Consider the following 20,922-nt stretch of genomic DNA (forward strand, 5'->3'; position numbering starts at 1 on the left):
ATGGAAGCTTGCGATGAGAAATTCGTAAACAGGGTTTGTGTGCTGGGGCCTGTAGAGGATGCTGTAGAGGACGCAGTTCTTTAAGGTTCGTCGCCATTGACCGCAATTCCGGAAGCGAAATAACGAGATCGTATTTGTTGCTTCCTGTGCAAGAGTTCACTGACGTACGCGGTCGGCCTCCAGATATCACGGCTCCTTAAATCTCGACCTTGGCAGAATTTCGTCACTCCGCTGATAGGCGTCAAGTGTCGACGCAACTCGCTAAAGCGACAGTCGTGGCCACAGGGGCTGTCATACATCCTGTTTTACCAGAGTGTCGAACCAGGCGCTTCGTAAGGCTGCCAAAGCCTGTATAAAACGTCAGCCTTTGTTGCATCGCGTGTGCGGCACACCCAAATTTCACGTCTGGGATTTTTACCACACATCGTTTTTAGTGATTTGTGCCAACGGAGCACAATGGTGGGACCATATCAGATGAAGTACGTCGTTCTGATAATCGCAAGCGGCTTCGCTATCGGCGCAGAAAACAACCTGATCGAGTCGTTCTACGAAGACCAGCACGAGTCGCCACCTCGGTTCGTGAACCCTGCCAAGATGGAGAACGCCATCAAAGTGCAGCCGACGGGCGGCAGCGTGAGACTCAACTGCCGAGCGACGGGCGTGCCGGAGCCCCGGGTCACGTGGTTCAAGAACGGCCAGCCGCTGACGTTCGCCACCTCCAACCGAGAGAATGGACAGCGATACACGCTGATGCTGACGAACCTCGTCCGCAACGACAGCGGCGAATACACGTGCGTCGTGTCCAACCGACTCGGCTCCGTACAGTGGACGTACACGGTCGAAGTTCACGAGCGGTTCATACCGACGCCGAGAATAGTGTGCCCGTTCTCCAACGTCACCGTAGCGGAAGGCGAAAGCCTGAGCATCACGTGCGACGTCTACAGCCACCTGACGGCATTCGTGCGTTGGATCAAGCACTACCACATCAACGGGAGCTACTTCGACCGAAACGGAGCGCCGTACGCCAAGTTGGTCAAGGACGCGGCTCTCGCCGATGTCACGGATCCTCACACGTTGACGCTGCATAATGTCACGCTCGCCGACTCCGGTTTCTACTCTATACTGGCCAGCTCGCCATCGGGGGCCTCACACAAGACGATAGAAGTCCTCGTCGTGCCGAAGCCTTTCCCGGGATTGTGAGTTGGCAAGATGCTCTCTCCTCATTCAATTTGTTCTTCAAAAATAAAAACGAACATTAAAATAAATGAATTACGATAAAGCATAGTATCTTGTTATAGAATAAATAAATCTGTGCGCGCTCTCGTACCTATAGTCCTGTTCTCTCTCTCTCAGGAAATAACTGTTGAACTATCACGTATATACTTCAAGCGAGAGACAAAATTTGATCAGGCATCGAAAGGCCACTGCTGCTCTAGGTAAGTATTTATAGAAGATCAAGTGAATTTCAGTTCACCGTAACGAATACCGCTCGGCGCTGTTAATATATTACAATATATTACGGCCAACTTCGTTGTTCTATTATTCGCCTTATGCGGCTCGTCTCCTACAGTAACAAATGGTAGCTATTCGATTACCCTTTATTTGTCACTACGGTGGCTTGTTAACGGAACATTGCTACAGCAGCGTAACATGGTGCACTTTCGATCTCTATCGAGCCTTATTAGGATCCAACTTGTTGCGACTGGTTAGACTGCACAAACTGTTGCAATGAGCCAAGAGCGCCTGAGAAGTTCTATACGGATAAGGCTCGATCGCATTTGAAAATGGCCGTATGGCACCGGCGTTACTCTCGGCTACGCGCCAAACTGCGAATAATGGCAACAAATTGGATGAAAGGATCGTCAAAAGGTAAGCTTTCTTACGTTTGAGCGTACCCATAATAAAAATGGACAAAAAGCCATCGATGCATGCTCAATAAAAGAGTGAGCCATTCAATAAATGCGTATCTCAAAGTGAAGTGCATTAAGTATAGCACGTCTTTTTAATCTGATACGAATGAGAATAGCGGTGCAAACTTCTATTGAAACCATCGCATCCCTCCTAGCACAGTAAAACAAACAAACAAATTATTGGAACAACTACAGGCATATGTATAGTAATGACTTCGTCAAAACAAGAAGCACACATTAGAGTTCTGCTAATACAGGGGTCTCAAACACGCGGCCCGCGGCCCACGCATTTTTTTTTTTCTCAATAAGTATGTTCATGAAGTACACAGGCATTACTGGTCTGAAACATTGTTTTCGTGAGGCACCTCGTGTGGTCATCATGTGCTGAAATATAGCAGTGAAATAAAAACTGTATTTCAGAATCGGCGTCCAGATTTTAGTCATTTCGGCGATCGGTATTGACATGTTGTTGGAATGGCACCAAATCTCTTTCAGAAATGACCCGTATATGAGATAAGAGAAATGTTTTCTTTGGAACGGTAACGTCTGCTGACAATTTGTACAAACTATCCCCCCCGTTTTTACCTTCTTCCCTATCCCGGCCCTTTCGGCACTAAATTGCGTGAGTGCGGCCCCCTGGCTGAGGTGAGTTTGAGACCCCTGTACTAATCAATCAACAAAACAGCTTTGTATATAACACTAAAAAACGTTTCACGAATCGTTTCACGAATTCTCTAATTGCACGGCATTTAGAATATGGCAAAATTGAGGCGATAGAACTAAAACTTCTCAACGGAGAAAGCAGCAAATTATTCATTTCAGCAAATACACAGCCACACAAACAAAATAGCAAGAGCATTTATGAGTAAGAATGTACAGCAACCTATAGCAACCTTGTGATCACAATATAGGGATAATCAATGGCAAATCGACCAATAAAGAACGTGCTACATGCGCCCAAGTCCCGTGGGGCGAGGTCGAAATGAAAGAATGGAATTGAGGTAGACTGCAACGCAAGCGACGCAGCCTTGGAGACGTGGCGGTGCGTCCATCGCAAGGTCGCAACAACACGGCGGTCCCTTCGACCGTCGAGCCATGATCGGTGTTGGCCGCGCGCAGGTATCGAACCACGTTCGATCTACTGCGCCGCTGCTACAGGAGGAACGGCCAGTCCACTCATTCGCCGCGTGCCTAAGGAAGTGCAGCCCGGAAGCGGATATGGGCTGCGGGAGCGCGTTTAGGCGGGAAGCCCCCGCTATCGCGCAAGCACAGCCAACGAAAGAAGACGGTGATAGCGCGATAACGGTGAGTGTAATTAGGTACACGAGCGATGAACTGCGTTCAGCACTTGGGCTTGTCACGAACGGTCGCGAGAGAGTTCGACAGGTTCCATCCTGCTTGTTCTGTTTATAACCAACTGCTCTCGCTTGTTCGTTACCAATAACAACAATAATCGTTGGGGTTTCATACGTCCCAAAACTACGATATGATTATGAAGGACGCCGTCGTGGAGGGTTCCGAAAATTTTGACCATTTGGTGTTATTTAACGTGAACCTAAATCTAAGTACACGCGCCTCTAGCATTTCGCCTCCATCGCGGCGGGGATTCGATTCCGCGACCTTCGGGTCAATCGTCGAGCACCATAACCACTAGGCCACCGTAGCGGGTTGTTCGTTACCACAGCCAACCAAGTTCGTCCCATTGTCAGCCGATGTACCTCACACCTTCTTTGTTAAGTTTATACTCCCTCCCACTACCTAACCCTTCTCTCGTCAACGGAACAACTAAGACGTCCACCTGAAGACAGACTGTCGTACAGGGTGGTGACACGTCGGGCAGCACCGCCATATTGTGTCTACGGACGCGCGAAACTGGCAACACACAACGAGACGGCAAAACGCGCGCGCGCGCGCGTGTCCGCATTCACCGGTCTGACACAATATGGCGACGGCGCGGTCAGGGGTTGTCACCATCCTCACGACAGGAAACGGCGCCAGCATCGAGGAACCCTAGGCCAGAATAAATGACCTGCGTGCCTCACCTGCGTGACGAAGGGCGATATCTGCCTAAGACAAAAGGCAGCGAATCCTTGTGCTTGATGGATTGCTTGTCAACCAATGCTTATGCAATCAGCCAAATCGTAGTAGCATCTGATGGATGGGTCATGTGGTCATCCGCAAGTTCCTTGTAAGGAGCAAAATGAAGAGATTTCACATCATGAAACATGATGCAATACGAACTAGCTGCAAATGGCTTCTTTACTCTGTACAACGATACGAAGGTCACGCGTGACATTTATTCACGCATTAGAAAGTTTATGCTTCGAGCAACAGAAAATTGTGCTAATTGGTAAGTATTCACCACGAAACAGCGTGAGCGTCTAATGGTCGAGGCTAGACATATCAAATGTAGTGAAAGCGCATGCGTGTTTCAACGCCACAGAGCGTTCTTTCAGTCGATAGTCGACATTTGTGTTGTCTTGTTATCTTCCCATGTGTTCGTGTTTGTATACCCACCCTTTTCATGCACTATTTAAAGCGCACTATTTGCACTTTAAAAACAGTTGGTGTCGTTCAAGACGGCAAGGAACTCTAAGAGAGACTTGTCTAAAGAGTGTTCCGATATAATTGTGTGATTTTACGTGCCAAAACCACATGATCGTGAGGCGCGCCGCAGTGAGGACCTCCAGATTAATTTTGACCACCTGGAGTTCTTTAACGTGCACTTAAATACAAGTACACGGGTGTGCTTACATATCGCTCCAATCGAAATGCGACCGCCGTGGCCAGATATGAAACCCGCGTCCTCAGCAGTGCGACACCCTACCTGCTTTGCTGCCACGTCGAATGAATGACGGGTATCGATCCATTTCCAAAGTTTCATTCAACAGTTACGTGAAATACCTGGTTCACTAAATCCAACCTTATGTGAAAGTAGCGTGTTCTGGTAGGTTTATTTTTAATTCAATTCTTGTTAACATATTATTGGTGTATCTCGAAGAGTGTATAATATTTCAGCTTTGCGCTATAGTTGCCACCATATATATATATATATATATATATATATATATATATATATATATATATATATATATATATATATATATATATATATATATATATATGTGTGTGTGTGTGTGTGTGTGTGTTTGTGTGTGTGTGTATAGTGCCCGGTAAACGGCGTTTCACGCCGTGGTCAGACAAGTTCTGAAGCCCACTTTGCATGTCGACAGATGCGCTCGACTTAGTTGCCTCTTAAGCGACAATCACTGCACACAGCGCGCAGGATCTGGGGCTGACGTCCTCACCATTGGCAGTGACTTCGGACTTTCAAAGTGGGACGAAGTAGCCTGTGATTCAGACAACGTCATTCTGCTCACAGATTCCTCAAGGGTGAGTACTATTTACATAAAGTATATACAATTAAAGCCCGATCAAATGCAACACGATTTTACAAAGTTCCCAATCTAAAGAAGAAATTTCCATTCCCCGGAAAACACCCTATATAATTCAGTGTTGTCATCCGCCCGAATTAATGAACTAATTTGGCCACCAAACACTATTTAGGGAAGTTCTTCCTGGAATAACTAAGTCAAAAAGCGGTGATTTCCTTCTAATTTTGACCTATACAGGTTTTTCTTCGAGCGTGCGCTCTAACGCTATCGCGTTAAAACGCCCAGGCGCCCTATAGTTAAGGCACTAGCTTTATTTTGAAGAGCCTGCACGCCGTACCAATGCACGGAACAACGGACTCGGCAGTCGATATATCGTTCTTGAGTACTTTACACATGGTGCTATAGAGGTGGCGGTGGCTGCTTTAGTTATTCCATGCTTTGTGCGACAGAGCACTATCTCGCATCTTTCTCGCTCGACTTGCTCGCACAATCACTGCATTCGTTCTCCGCGTCATCGCATATCGGTAGCCTGTCATACATATAGCCTCAAGTGACCGTCTGGCCTGCATCGCCCGGACATAGTGTCCCTTATGTTTGGGCCAGCCTCGAGCCGCCCTCGCCAACTTTTCAGAAACGCAAGTGCGGGTAGCCGAAAAAGACAATGCCGCGGTATCTCTTCAGTGTCGCTACGTTACAATTTAAGTTTTAGAAGGACCGAAAAATTCCTTTTTCGATTTTAAGGAAATCCCGACTTCACGAAATAATTCGAGCGCGGTCATCACTTCGTTAAATATATGAGACAAGACGTTTCTTCTAGAATTTTCTCATTGCTGAAAGAACGTGTTTTTGTAGTAAGAAGAACAACAAACTAATGTACGAAAGACTTACAGGCATGGAGCTAAGTATTTGAAGAAATGGCTATTGAGATGTGTGGACTGATATACTGCAATGAAGTGGCCCACAGATTCTTTACCGTAAAAAAATAATGAGGACGTGTCCCCGAGTCTTGCTGAAATGTAAATATACGTTTAAGGCATAATGTATATCTACTGTATAGTCGTCAGGCCAAGACTAAAATCGAACAAATATACATGCTCGCACAGTCCTACAACTTCGTAAAGCTAATAAGTTTAGTTCATCGCAATGTAGCTATGCATGTACGCATTTTATGTAAACCTGCATAACACTTGTTCTCTTTCATTAATTCAACTCAGGCTTGTTTTCGCGCTTCCTCACCCTCACCCCCCTCCTTCATAAATGGGGAGGTTGACAGAAAGAACGTCGTTTACTTGTAGACCCTTCTCACTTCGCACGCACGTAGCCCAGCGTGAGCTGTGTGCTGTTTCCTTGACAACGCGTATTGAAGACGAATGGCGTTGACACAATCTCCTCTGTCCCCAGGTCTGTCACTACTTGCAGTATCCCGAAGAAACCACATTTATCTACTCGTATTTTGAGAGTATAGGCAGCAAGTACGACAAGACGCTGTTCTTCGGGCTCCAGTACATACTGAAGAAGTGGATGGTCGGGCCGGTAATCACCGTGAAGAAGATAAATGATGCTAAGGAATTCTTCAGGATGCACTTCAATCAGGAGCTCTTCAACGAGTCCGGATGGATGCATATCGTCGAGGTATCCGTCGAGGTATCCTTCGTTTTGTAGACTGAAGTTAAAATATGGTCCGGTAACAGTCTCACACTGACTGATAGCATGAACGAATAAAGTAACAATACGGCAGCTTGGCGAAAGCCCAATACCGACAATATTGTAGGCATTACTTGTCTTCTGCTTGTCTTCAATTAACTTACGTTCAATCTTATTACTTCGGTAGGACGGGACAAGTAAAAAAAAGTGCTAACACGACCTGTCAGAGGTTTGTTCTCCATAATAATTCAGCAGGAGCAGAAATACTGAACTGCATGCGGTACATAAAGCATACAATAGAAATGGTTTTACACATGAGTACATGCACGTAAGAAAACGCGCACATGTAATATACATACTAGTGCTAATTTTGCAAAACCTTATGGAATGCAAATTTAATATTTTGTACAATACGTCAAGCATGAAATGTAGCCGAAGCACAAAACAAATGTATGTTACTCTTCTGTTGGCAGGACAGTTTAATAAGGGTACTAGCATAGTAAGTAATCTTAAGTTCGTCTTCACTAAACTTATTCAGCAATGACGGTAAGGTGCAGCATATGGATGGATCATCGCAATTGTTTTGCTATGCTGAGACAACAAATTTTTCTTTGTTCCTTGCTTCTTTTAAATGATTTTCCTGTAAATCTATACAGGGAAGCAATTACATAGTAGTTGTTTTTATATATCACATCGCATACATGATAAATTTACAAAATCTATAACAGCTCTACCTTCGATTGACAGCAATAATATTTTTAGATTATACTTATATTTAATTACTTCTTAAAAATATTACAAAGCAAGAACGGAGGGCATGCTCACGCAATAAATGCCGAAATAACCAAAATTTTTGAAACCTGCTCGTTCCCTTCTATGACGTTGTGGAATTCTTTATATTAACAGATTTCCTGTGCAGTCTATTCATTATCATCATCATCATCAGCCTGTCTACGTCCACTGCAGCGCAAAGGCTCATGTTCCGCCAATATCAACCCGGTCCTGTGCTCTCTGCTGCCACGTTATACCTACAAACTTCTTTATCTCATCTACCCACCTAATTTTCTGTCTCCCCCTCACGCGTTTGCCATCTCTTGGAATCCAGTCAGTCACCCTTAATGACCACCGGTTATCCTGCCGACGTGCTACGTGCCCGGCCCATATCCATTTCTTCTTCTTGATTTCAACTATGATGTCCTTAACCCCCGTTTGTTTCCTGACCCACTCTGCTCTCTTCCTGTCTCTTAAGGTTACACATATCATTTTCCTTTCCATCGCTCGCTGCGTCGTCCTCAATTTAAGTTGAACCCTCTTTGTAAGTCTCCAGGTTTATGCTCCGTAGGTAAGTACCGGTAAGATGCAGCTGTTATATACCTTCCTCTTGAGGGATAGTGGTATATTACCATTCATGATTTGATAATGCTTGCCGAATGAGCCCCATCCCATCCTTATTCTTCTAGTTATTTCACTCTCATGGTTCGACCTCGCGGTTACTACCTGTCCTAAGTAGACGTACTCCTTTACAACTTCCAGTGTCTCGCCACCTATCGCAAAGCGCCGTTCTGTGGCAAGATTGTTCCACATTACTTTAGTTTTATGCATATTAACTTTCAGACCTACTCTTCTACTTTCCGTATACAGTTCAGTAATCATGAGCTGTAATTCGTCTCCCTCGTTACTCATCAATTCAATGTCATCAATGAATCGCAGGTTACTGAGATACTCTCCATTAACTCTTATCCTTAATTCTTCCCAATCTAGGGCCCCGAAAACCTCCTGTAGACACGCGGTAATTAGCATTGGAGAGATCGTGTCTCCCTGCCGTACGCCCTTCTTTATTGGGATTCTGTCGCTTTCTTTATGGAGGACTATAGTGGCTGTCGATCCGCTGTAGATTTCTTCCATTATGTTCAGTAGTATATTCATTAAAACTTTATTATTACGCAGTATGCAATTCACAAAATACATAAGACAAGTACGGACGCTCATGAAAAGTCCTTTTTTTTTCTGAAGAAAAACGGCACACAAAAGGACTTAAACAAGACAGAGAGGGAACGCACACGGTGCCGCCCTTTCAGTAAATGAACACGCACCGACTAGCCTAACTTGCCATTTTGTTTCAATTTGAAGTAAGCCAATGCTACATTCCCTCATGAACGATCTGCTTAATTCTTATGGTTGCCGGGGCAACCTGCATTCTTTCCAAATGTGTTTCCTCTTGGTAACAATGCGTATTATCCTGATGTTGTTCTTGTGACAGTAGCAACACGATGGCCATCTGCCCCTCTCGATCAGGGCAGTGCTTGAAGGCAGCCTGATCCCCACACGCAACGTCCTCTTTACTGTAGAGAACACGGACACTGCAGTACCGTGGCTCACCGGTTGGTTTCAGGTGAGCCTCGCTTCACGCTTTCTTCTGATACTCGTTCGCATCTGTAGTGCACATGCCCTCCCTGCCTGTCACTCGCAAGGCCCAGTCACGCAGCGCCACAGATTCACTTAATACCTTACAACGTACATTCCTCCGTATACAGAGAAAAATGCAACGCGAAAGTTCCGTGTGTGCGTGTGTGTGCTTTCGTACGTGTGTATCAGGGGCGTAGCCAGAAGTTTTTCTCGGAGGAGCGGGGGGCTTAAGCCAAAATTTACGTATGTTTGTGCGTGTTTGTATGTGTGCGTGTATATGCACATGCACATGCAATGTGCACATATACATGAAAATATACGCATAACAATATACACATGCAAAATTGAAAAATTGCGGGCGGGGAGGGGGTTTGAAACACTCTGGCTAAGCCAGTGGTGTGTATGTGTGTAAGCTCGTATGAGCAGCACATGCTGGCCTGCAATTATGGCACAGCTTCTCAAGAAAAATAAATACTGCCTCGAAATAAAAACAAACGTGAAGCACACGAAACTACACATGACTGGCCCTTTCACAACTTGTATGTCATAATTCACCGAGGTGAATTCCGTCGTTCTTCGGGTGTTATTCTCGGAAGTTTTCAGGGCCGTCAGTTATTATCACGTTAGTTTCTCAAGCTAAAACATGCCCACATAACAGACACAGCAAGGGTCACATCTGGAGAAAAATACGCGAAGATGCTTCCCTCGGCGCAGACCCTACTGATGCAGACATGGTACCCGACTACGGTGGCGACTCACGCATGGCACTACAAGGAGCTACTGGCGAGGTACCTACACGAAACATGCGGCTCCACAGCTTCTATACCGTACCAGCTCCATGATTTCGGCTGCGGCGGTGCTTCTTCTGCCGAAGTAAGTCTGACGACCTTTTCAAAACGTTTGATGGTCGCATCGCTAAGTCATTACAAACACTGCACTGAACTTTATTTTTTATTTATTATTGCGATAGCATTTATATGGACAGTCTCGGCTGGTTTTTGTCCGTCTCCGTCGCCGCCGCCGTCATGCACCGTATATGTATAAGTATGTATATATATATATATATATATATATATATATATATATAAAAGCCCCAAAGAAAAATAATTCAGAAAAATGCTTCCGAAGCGCTGAATCGAACAAGGGACCTCTCGCTCCGCAGCGCGTGGCGCTAACCACTACGCCACAAAACGCACATCCTCCAGGTAGCTAACGGCGAGCGTTATATACACACCCTTTACCGCTAGCCGGACTCAGAGACCGGCAGGCGCTTATAAGCGTTTCCTCATTACCAGCGAGATGGCGAGGAGCGCAACGGGCGCATTTAAAAGTCGTCGGCCAGCTCGCTCGCTTCTTCTAATATTTGCGCAGGGAGAACCTTGCCCTCCCGCTGTCTGCTCTTTATATACACCCTTTACTTCAGCGTGCTTTCTTACTCACCAGCGAGATGGCGCGATGTGCGCGCTGGTCTTTAAAGGTCGTCGCCCCGCTCCTGCGAACGCCGATGCTCTTTGCCCTACAGGGCGTGGTCGCCTTCGTGCGTTTATCTCAAGGAAAGAAGGGGGGCGGGCGGGGGGTTGTATGTCTTGTACTTTCCCCGCGTTGTCCGCGCTGAAGTCACAGAGCGTACGAAGATCACTTCGCTCGCTGCAGCGGCCGCGTTTGCGAAAGGAGCGCGCTGTTCAAACAGAAATAAATAGCAACTGCGACATTTAGTTCGCGTTCGTCCTGTGTGTACCTGTTCGTTCGTTTAGTGCATCCTGCTTTATGTTTGAGCACTGCGCTTCAAGTGTCGAGCTGTGACGCATTAGTTCGCGCTCGTCCTGTGTGCGTTCTTTTCGTGCGTCCTTTGGGCTCCAGCGACGCGCTGGCAATTTCGAGCTGCTTTCCGTTCTTCGCGTTACATTCCAATTTGTTGCTATCGCATTCATTGCCTCGCCGTTGCGGCGAAAGTGTGACTTTATTTATTTATTTATTTATTTATTTATTTATTTATTTATTTATTTATTTATTTATTTATTTATTTAGCATATCAAAACATGGCACGGACAAGGAAACACCATATCGGAAGGCTTCGGATTAGTTTGGATAATCTGGATTACATTTATATTGCCACAACGGGCACCTTCGCATTCTATTTTTGTCAAAATGCTGCCGCCTCGAATCAAACATACAACCTCGTGCTCGTCAGCACAACGTCACAGGCACTGAACAATTTAGCGCGGAATCACAGGCACTGAACAATTCATCCACATCGTATGAGTACCATATGTTTTAGCACAGCATATTTTTCTGACGTTTCGGCTCGTAGACCACCCTTCGTACAGCTCAGTGAAATGCTAAATTTCCTACTTCTGCGTATTGTGAGGAAACACTAAAATTGTCATAGCGTTGCAGTGTTATAAATTTTGCTATTTTCCCAGAAAACGTGCATGCTAAAACACTTAGACATCTCTCAACATATCTTTTCTTGTCCCAATTGAACAACACAGTCGGCTGCCATTGGAGGCGCGGCACACTTGGTGAACTTCCTGAGCAGCGACAACATAGCCGGGATTCGCCTCGTCAGCCAATACTACGGCTTCCCAATGGCGGGGTACTCTTATCCTTCCACAGAGCACAGGTGAGCAACTGCAAAACGGAGACATCACACGCAAAAACCGCTCTTAGAACAAAATTGTTGTTTATCTTTCTTTCATTGCTATTTTTAAGTCATTGCTCTTTGACGGCATCTCTTTATTTTCATGCCAAGTGAGCGACGACATAGCTACAAGTCGCGATTTCCAAATCGCTGCAGAATTGTTCGTTGTATTGATTTAGTCAAAACGGAGAACATATACAAAAAAAAATTAAAGCCCGTTCCACGCCTGTGAAATCTGAGTAAACAGCGCAGCTGACAAGCAAGTGCTACCACCTGGCGAACCAGACTGAGTTCTTTCTTCATCATCTCTTTCTTCCTTCCTTTATATCTTTCTTTGCCCCATCTCTTGCTTTCCCTCCTCCTAACCCTCGCATAACTCCTTCTCACCCTCACTTCTCTCTCCCACCCCTTGCAATACTATACTGTACATGGCTATGCTATGGTTTACCCCCCCCCCCCACCTCCTCCTCACCCTCACTTCCCTTTCCAATCCCCTTGCTAAACTATACTGCACAAGGCTATGCCATCCTTTACCCTCTCACATTTTCCTTTCTTTCCTCCTCACTTCCCCTTCCCACCCGCTTGCTATACTGTACTATGCATGGCTACGCTGTGCTGTGAGCTGCTTGGCAGTCACTTGCATCAGGACTACATGGGGATAGTATATGCGTTGAGGGGATGCAAAGGCGAAACTTTGTCGGATACAACTTAAGAAGACAGGAGAGGCCCCGCCCAGACGACCGAAGCGCGGCAACCGATCGCCTCAGCGACTAAAGAAATAGTCCCGCTCATGCAAGCACCGATTTTCTCCAAAGGCGGAGCCACCGGTCGTCCCGCTCATGACGTCAGTCCCGAGTGCGCGCCTATTGGTGCAGGCTTGTGTTCATCCGCCTTTGAGGAGGAAATGCCGCTGCCTTCTAAAGTTGTATTCGACAATAATCAACTACGCGGCACGAAAAACAAAAACACGAGGCAAATCTATCGTTATGTCTTCACGTTCGTTGCCTAGTGGCTTCTTTCCTTTTAGCGTTGAAGAGAAACACATTTGTCACCAAAAAATTGCCTCCACTGAAACAAGTGTCATGGCCTGCACACGCAGCACCATGACCCCGTGGGGTCCGGCGGGGGAGTCGGCAGCGTGTCGCCAGGTTATGCACGCGTTCCCCAGCGGGCCGGCCTCAGTGGCCAGCGACGCCTACCACGCGGCGAACTGCTGCGAACACGTCTGGGGTCAGGACCTGCGCCACCTGGTCGAAGCCCGCGCAGAGCTCCACGGCGGCATGCTCATCGTCAGGCTGCAGTCCGGCGACCCTCCAGAGATCATCGTCGAGGCAAGGGATAGCGCCTAAAGCCAGTACATTGTTCGCCTTGATGTGATTTTCGCAGCCGTTGTAACTATCACGCACGACATGATCAGACTTAAAACTCGCGAGACAATGGACAGACACTGAGTGCGACCTTTCCTAGCTACCCATACTTTGAGACGAAAGTGCCATCGCATGAAAGCTTTCCTTTATAATCGTCATCTACGGTTTCGGCTCAATTTCTGTCCATCACACTAGTAACCCGTGGCAGTACAAAAATAAACTGAAGCAGAACCTTTATTTTGTGAGTTGCGTAAGCAGTACTTGGAAACTTCATTATTCAGCAAACATTTGGCCACGCTAGCTAACATTGCCCCATACAAGCCGACATTAGGCATCTTTTAGCCACGTTATATGTAGCAGCAGTTGGAATCCTTTCTTTTTTTTTTTTTGCTTTTCTCCTGGGCTTTCACGTACTACAACCACGATATAATTACGAGGCACGTCGTGGTGCAGAACTCTGGATTAATTTTAGCCGCCTGGGGTTCTTTAAAGCGTACCTAAATCTAAGTACACAGGTGTTTTTGCATTTCAACGCCAGCTAGATCTAGTAGCCTCAACCCTTACACGGTAAGCTACCAAGGCGGGTAGAGGCAGCTGTACCGTCCTGCTTTCTTTCTGCGCCAACTGTATGGTACGGTTACTTGTTGCACCAACTGAACGGTATGTTTACTTGCTGCGTACTTCAATAATGTTCCAACTTGGGCTTGTTAGTATGACGTTCTTATGCTTTTTGTGCTGTACTTAGGGCATGAAAAGGCTTTCGTGCCGCTTATTTTCATCCTTTTCGCCACGGTCACTTAGCGAAAACAAAGAGGCGCATCTATAATTGTGGTTGCACGAATCGTCACAAGATGTCGGTACCATCGTCCGGTAACCCAGTACTCCGCAAATATCTCTGCGTATACCGGAATTCCGTACACGCTAATATTCTCTATTAAAGAATTTTAGCGAGTTTTGAAGGCATCCGCGCGGTTGCTCGCACGTGTGCGCGAGAGCAGACGATACAACTCTGCGTGCGTCACAGCTTTGTGGGCCCACGTGTCCAACCTTCCTACACAGTGACGTCACTGTCTAACTCGGCGCCCAGAAACCGAAAGTGGTTCATATAAATAAGCTTATATAAAATGACTAGGCGAGAATACATGAATCTTGGAGCGTGTATCATGCTTCCTAGAGCAACAAAAAACGTTTGCAGCAAAGAACGCGCAAGCCATAAATTTGATGGCACCACCCCCTTAGGGTCAGCAAAAAAAAAAAAGAAAAAAGTGCAACCCTATTTTCTATCTGCGGTATAATAGGGCATTGTCACAAAACGCACGTAAGACCCCGTGTATTCCTATGAATCATAACGCGTTACCTAATACATGAAGAAGGTGGTTTTTAAGGGCTCGTTTTTCTTCGTTAGACACAATATTAATGAGAACTAACAGACAATAATGCCAAGGAAAGTATAGGAGATATCATTTGTAATAATTGGGATATAAATGCGAAGAAAGTAAAGTGGACGAAAAGACAACTTGCCGCCGGCGGGGACCGAACCTGCGACCTTCGAATAACGCGTCCGATGCTCTACCACTGAGCTGCCGCGGCGTTCATCCCCCCGTCCACTTTATAGGGTATACATGTGCATTTAAACCTAGGAGTGTTAGTCGACGCCAATCGCAGCCATGGCGGCGAGTGTGGAACACACTTTTTCCGCCTTTTGGCGTCACGTAGCACGTGATCTTTTACCGAGCTGGCAGCTGAACCGCCGACAGGGACCAATTTTACGAGAGAAAAAGCGCACGAATGCTTGCACAGTGAAACAAATCTGCCTTTTCACTATAAACGATTAGCGTTTCTTTGCAATCATCTGACACGCGATGGAAAGTAGTGTGCAAACATAACACGCAATAGAAGCAAGCGTTCGTCAGACTTCGTCTGAATGGACTCAATGTTGTTCATATGCATGCTCTCATCTCTCGAAGGTAATTTGCTCCCAACTGTCTCAACAGGATGTTTTGACTCTTCCTGTTCTTTCCTCTAAGGTCTTGGAGATACTTGGGAGGTACTACTCGGCGACGGTGAACTCGCTCGGCTTTCGCGAGCTGCCGCCCTACGTGCGTTTGATGCACAGCGATGGCGTAACGTTGGAGATGGCAGAAGCCGTGCTGGCTAATGTCAAGGCGAACCGCTGGAGCGCCCAAAATGTGCTTCTGGCCAGCGACGGCACACTCATGCGTGAACCACGAGGACCAGCGCAGCGCTTCGCCTTCCAGTGCAGTGCAGCCATCGTCCGCGGCCAAGAGGTGATCCTCTGCGGCCCCTGCTTTATTGAGCATGTGAATGTGACAATATAAGTCCCAACGCGTGCCTTCGCACTGCATCAAGTGCAGGCTTTACTGCGAAATTTCCCATACGCCATTCGCCGGCTCCATGACAAGAAATTATATGACGGCATACTCATAACCATGGAGGAAAAGACAATTAGGAGGGAGTGCACCCAGCGTCCACAAGCCAACCTCCTCCGAAGCCACTACCTCCTCGTGCTCATGGTAGACTTCCCATCATAAAGCATTTTTTTTTTTCACTGGGTTATTGGGTATTTGAGGGGAAAAAAAAAAAGAAACTCCGGAGGTAGCACGCCTAGCGTCCACAAGCCAAGCTCCTCCGACGCTGCTCCCATCCTCGTTCTCAATATTCATGGTAAAATTGCCAGCATGCTCCTGTTTAGATTTTTTTTTTGGGGGGGGGTGGGGGGTGGGGGGGGGCTGGGATTGTCATGTGAGGCCTCCACCTAGTTCGTTTTTCTTTTCTTCCTCGATGCTCATAACATTGGAGACGTTTCATTTAATTAGTGACAGCGACTGCCCTGTCCTCATAGCCCCTAAGTCAGTGTGATGGGGGCAAAGTTGCATACAGGAACATTCCTCCACCTTTTTTCATATTCTATTCATATTCCAAGTTTGAGTATTCACCCACGATAATTCTTTTTCTTAGTATTCACTTTTTCTTGCCTAAACACTACATGTATACAGCTGAATCACGTGATAACAAACACTGGTATAGCGAATTATTGTTTATAGCGAACTAAATACGAACTTCAGTTGGTCACGCTTCATTTCAGTGGCGTTTATTCTTCTTATAACGAAACCGAAAATGAGAGAGCCACCGCGGTATCGGCTGTAACGAAGAAATACATTGTTCGCGCGAGGCTCGAAACTAGAAAGGTAACATGAAAAGTAAAATAAATATTGAAAGACAGTTCACAACCACATCATTTTTTTTTCTAATAGTTTGAAAAAGTCACGGCAATATTGGTCATCCAGTGCAAAAAAAAAATAAGAAAAAAAAAGCGCATTTTACTGGTTGTGCCATCGCATGAACCGAAGTTTGAAATGCCACTGTGAGAGAGGTAAGGATTATCTCATTTATAGTGGGTTGGAAGGCTAGAGGAATACATTTTGTATTTAGGATTTCTTGCGGGCCAGATTGCCGATTTCTTAGAGCCGATTTTTATCTCTACTCTCCCAACGAATATCGAATACAACAAATTAATTTATGGTCCCGATGAAACTTCTTTATAACAAGCTTCGACTGTATTTGTATTTTACCCACCAGCTTGGCTCTCGTAGTGAGAGCTGAAGTATTGTAAATGAATTAAATAATACAGAAAACAAGCAAGTGACCACACAACCAGTGATTAAATGCTTTCCATGTTTAAATGGTTGCCCAACCTTACTCGAAAGGGGGACCCCAGCCTACATGGGCTTTTTGCATGTGTATGTGTGTATCAGAGGTGGGTGTATGTATGCATGTCTGTGTGTGCAGAACTGCACTTATCCTGATGTCTGGTCTATGTGGTTGTTAGTTTGCACAGTTCATACCCTTTGTGTACTGCTGACCACCTAAAAGTAACGATGCACTACAGAGACAAATAACCACAAGAACACATAACGGACACGGACCTTGCTTGCTGATCACCAAGCAAGGTCTGTCTGTTTTTTTTCCTATTACAGTGAGGCTGTATACCTCTACCCCGAAACAGTTTCATCTCCGTGGACTAGAAACCAAACACCAGGTCCCTAAACTACCAACAGACACTTGTGCTCGCTCGCTCCTCTGCTTGCAGAAGCGCATGTTCCTTAAATTCCCACCTCGGACGGTGAGGAAGGGCATTCGGATAGGTGGACAGACAAGCCGAAGAACGCATTCACTGTAGACTCATGCACAACTGCAACGCAACAACTAAATTTCGACCTCCCGGTGGTTCAGGAGCTCTTTAACAATTGCAGGCAAACGGCATATCTTTCCTTGCAATCAGGCATACAGCATAGAGCTCAGTATTCGTTTCAATAAAGAAAACCACAAAACAAGCAGCAAAACTGCATGCTGGATGATAAGGCGCCTGTGAACAATGGGAACACCCTTCCATGCGTTCCCAGTAAAGGTTAGGTTACAGCTGCTTTGCACTTCATACGAGGGCGTGAAATGATGTCAAATGGCCCTCCCTTCTCCCTGCATGTTTCCAGCTTTCATATATAAGAGGGAGACTCATCTGCAACTCATTCAGTTCATTCTTTCATTCTAGGACTGCCATGGGTAGACCATGGAAATTAAAGACACCATAAGAACAGCGTGAATACATTGCTCGACGAAAGGAACAAATTCGCCTTGCTGAAAATGGTCGCCGAACCAATCATGGTCTACCACAGCAAACACAAAGTGATTATCACTCCGATTACTCTAAAGTACTAGTAAAACATACCTCCCATCAGCATGCGTGGTGTTTGATACAACTTCGCTGGACATTCATGTTCATAGGGCAGGATGGCGGCCAATTTTTGTTCTTTCTGTGCCATCTTACTGTACTCTCCTTACTGCTAGATGTATGTCATTAAGCACATGAAAAACCTAAGTGAGCTTCCGTAATTTAGATCTAAGAATGTGCTCTCTTGCTACCCAACAGCATCCGTGCACATTAAGGCAGTGCCTCATTTCTGGTAGTTTGCTTAAGAGTGCTTGAAAAAAGTATGTTTCTCCTTTTAACAGAAAGAAGTACACAGGAACCCAGTGACCGACACTAAATTGAGCTCCAAGAAAGGGAGACTGACTTTACAGCATTCTGGCAGTGGGTACATCACAGTAGAACATGGCCAGGGAAACCCTGAAGAGGTGAGAAATATGAGCCCAGCTAATTTAAGTATATAGCCAAAAGCAAACGTTGCATTTTGTTACAGGATCACTTTTGCATCTCTGTTTTGTCCCTTTATAGTTTCCCACTAGCATTACCACATATGATCATCACAAAAAAGTATGAATCACCAGCACAGTTTGTTTCTTATTCCTTTGAACATAAAAAAACTGCCACTCCCTTTGTCGGTTTAATAGTAGAAAATTAAGAAGTTTTTTTACGAATACGTATGTAAAGGGCTCCCTTATTTGGTCAGAGGTAGAAAGAAAAGAGAATCAGCTACTCTTGTACATTTCATTTCTTTCTACTGGTCACAAGTTTTGCACATAAGACTTGTTCCATTCATGTTGTTGTCTTTTTTTTTTTCACTGGTTACTTTGCCATTATTAACCTTTCATGCTTTTGTATGTGCGAGTTTAGTTGAACAGGAAAATCTTATCAATGATTACTTGGTGAAATACTAAAAAAATATTTTTTATTTACCTGTACTTCGACTCATATATTTTGTCCGTGAGATTGCTCTTTGATATGCCTTAGTTGGAACATAAAAATCAAAGCCAAAGCAACAGTTTACAAATGAAACTTGGAGAAAGTGCAATTGGCATATTAAAGCAGCAAAGCAATATCCTAGAATGGAAACGGCAGAACCATAACAACAAAGTTATGTGCCTAGAATACAGTAGACTCTCAGTAAACGGAACTCACTTAAATGGAATTGCTGCTTAAATCGAACAACTGCTTCTAATATGATTGGTTTCATACCTGAATACTGCAACCCTATTCGTATATCAGTAAATGGAGCTCCTGTTAAATGGAACGTACTTTCTTGGTCCCTTCAGGTTCTGTTTAATGGGGGTCTATAGTATACTCAAAACCTCAATATAACGAACACGGATATAATGAATTATCGGTTATAACGAAGTAAATGAAGAATAGTCTTGTCATATAAACGGTGTTACGAATAAACGTTTATAACTAATTTTCGTATATAACAAAGTTATTTTTGTGGCAGATGTGACTTTGTTATAATGAGGTTTCAGTGTATTTCTAACAAAAGTACAATACTGTTCAGTTGAAAAAATTTATAACTGCGCTAAGGACGAGACATCAGAAACGAAGTGGACAGGACGATCGCAGTCCTGTCCACTTCGTTCCTGGTGTCTCGTCCTTAGTGCAGTTATAAATTTTTTCAATTATGTCTTACCAACTAGCCCCCCAACGTACGCTTCACTGTTCAGTTGCCACTGAATGTCACTGCCTTCATCATGTTTCATTCACACTTGTGTGCTATTGTTTTCTATTGTTGACCAAAACCTGTACAGCAAGATGTTTGTCTCGTATGGTTCTTGAACGTGTGACAATGCTATTCAAATAAGCTTGAACTTGCCCCTTTTCTTTCAGGATTGTCTTATTCACGTGTTTAAGGATGGCCACCTCCTTGTGGAGCAGACATTTGAAGACATCCGAAGACGTTCCCAAGAGCCTTTAGGCCACTTACTCAACACATAGCGCCACAACATATTGTATGGCTCATCCTATGAGTGTCAGCAGCTTTGAAATTGAGGTATGCACAACAAGGTCTTCCCAGGCAGCACTGCATGTGAGGGTAATGCTCTACAATGTGGTGCCACTGTGGTCAAATATAGTCTACAATAGTTCAACCTCTTTTGTACCTTGCTTTCAGCAAGTTTTGAACTTGGACTTCTCCTTACGCAGTATACATGCAAAAGCTTGCTTTACATTCTCATGGACGCATCATGAAAACTCGGCAAAAATATACATTTTTTATATTAATTATGGAACAAAATAGCCATTTCCATTTAACAGAGATGAAGCTTGACCCATAATGTCCAGAATCAGTGCGGCCCCTTGCTATGACATCAGAGATTAGACAGTGCCTGTGGCATGTCAAAAATCTCTAACAGTATTTGCGTCACATCTGCTAACCATCAGGTGCATGTGCAGCACATTAAAATGCTGTCCGTAAGGAAATAAGACAATTACCAGCCCTAAAGCTCTGTCAAGATTGTTTCAGTGATGTACTGTAAATATACTGCCGATTTATAACCAGTTTGGACTAAGTCAGATACTATATTCCTTTAGCGTTAACCATTCCCCCATCACTTCGAGATCTTGCATAATATTTTAAAGAGTTAAGAACGAATCTCAAGACAATATTGTATGCCTATGTTTTCTTAGGCCATTCTCATTTGCTAGTGACACAAGATGGCATAGCTAAAGCTTAAAAAAACATCTACTGTAAGTTACTATAAAAAAATACTACACAACACACAACACATGAGAAAAGTTTTAATCATTTGAGGCTAATCAGTTGCACATGCATGACTACTTTGCTTTTTAATTTCATCATATGTAATGTTTACAA

General features: G+C 44.9%; 2 protein-coding genes across 2 annotated transcripts; both read left to right on the plus strand.

Annotated features, from left to right (window-relative positions):
• The first annotated feature begins 324 nt into the window (after nucleotides 1–324).
• On the plus strand, nucleotides 325–1,224 carry LOC119396935 (fibroblast growth factor receptor 3-like). Its single transcript, XM_037664321.2, has one exon. It carries the CDS (start codon nucleotides 457–459, stop codon nucleotides 1,198–1,200), a length of 744 nt encoding a protein of 247 aa, XP_037520249.1. The 5' UTR covers nucleotides 325–456; the 3' UTR covers nucleotides 1,201–1,224.
• A 2,844-nt stretch (nucleotides 1,225–4,068) lies between these two features.
• LOC119397675 (nicotinamide phosphoribosyltransferase) lies at nucleotides 4,069–20,102 on the plus strand. Its single transcript, XM_049416654.1, has 10 exons — nucleotides 4,069–4,098; nucleotides 5,190–5,303; nucleotides 6,707–6,937; nucleotides 9,213–9,341; nucleotides 10,070–10,228; nucleotides 11,848–11,978; nucleotides 13,096–13,327; nucleotides 15,391–15,651; nucleotides 18,395–18,517; nucleotides 19,938–20,102. Exons 1-10 carry the CDS (start codon nucleotides 4,069–4,071, stop codon nucleotides 20,043–20,045), a joined length of 1,518 nt encoding a protein of 505 aa, XP_049272611.1. The 3' UTR covers nucleotides 20,046–20,102.
• The last annotated feature ends 820 nt before the right edge of the window (nucleotides 20,103–20,922 follow it).

Source organism: Rhipicephalus sanguineus, chromosome 6, assembly GCF_013339695.2.
Source record: "Rhipicephalus sanguineus isolate Rsan-2018 chromosome 6, BIME_Rsan_1.4, whole genome shotgun sequence".
Classification (NCBI taxonomy): domain Eukaryota; kingdom Metazoa; phylum Arthropoda; class Arachnida; order Ixodida; family Ixodidae; genus Rhipicephalus; species Rhipicephalus sanguineus.

What these genes read in the sequence shown, in the direction of transcription:
- LOC119397675 (XM_049416654.1), top strand. Translation starts at nt 4,069, where the DNA reads ATGGGTCATGTGGTCATCCGCAAGTTCCTT. An exon ending in TGGTCATCCGCAAGTTCCTT is followed by an intron (nt 4,099 to 5,189) that starts GTAAGGAGCAAA and finishes CACTGCACACAG; the next exon opens with CGCGCAGGATCTGGGGCTGA. An exon ending in TGCTCACAGATTCCTCAAGG is followed by an intron (nt 5,304 to 6,706) that starts GTGAGTACTATT and finishes CTCTGTCCCCAG; the next exon opens with GTCTGTCACTACTTGCAGTA.
- LOC119396935 (XM_037664321.2), top strand. Translation starts at nt 457, where the DNA reads ATGGTGGGACCATATCAGATGAAGTACGTCGTTCTGATAATCGCAAGC.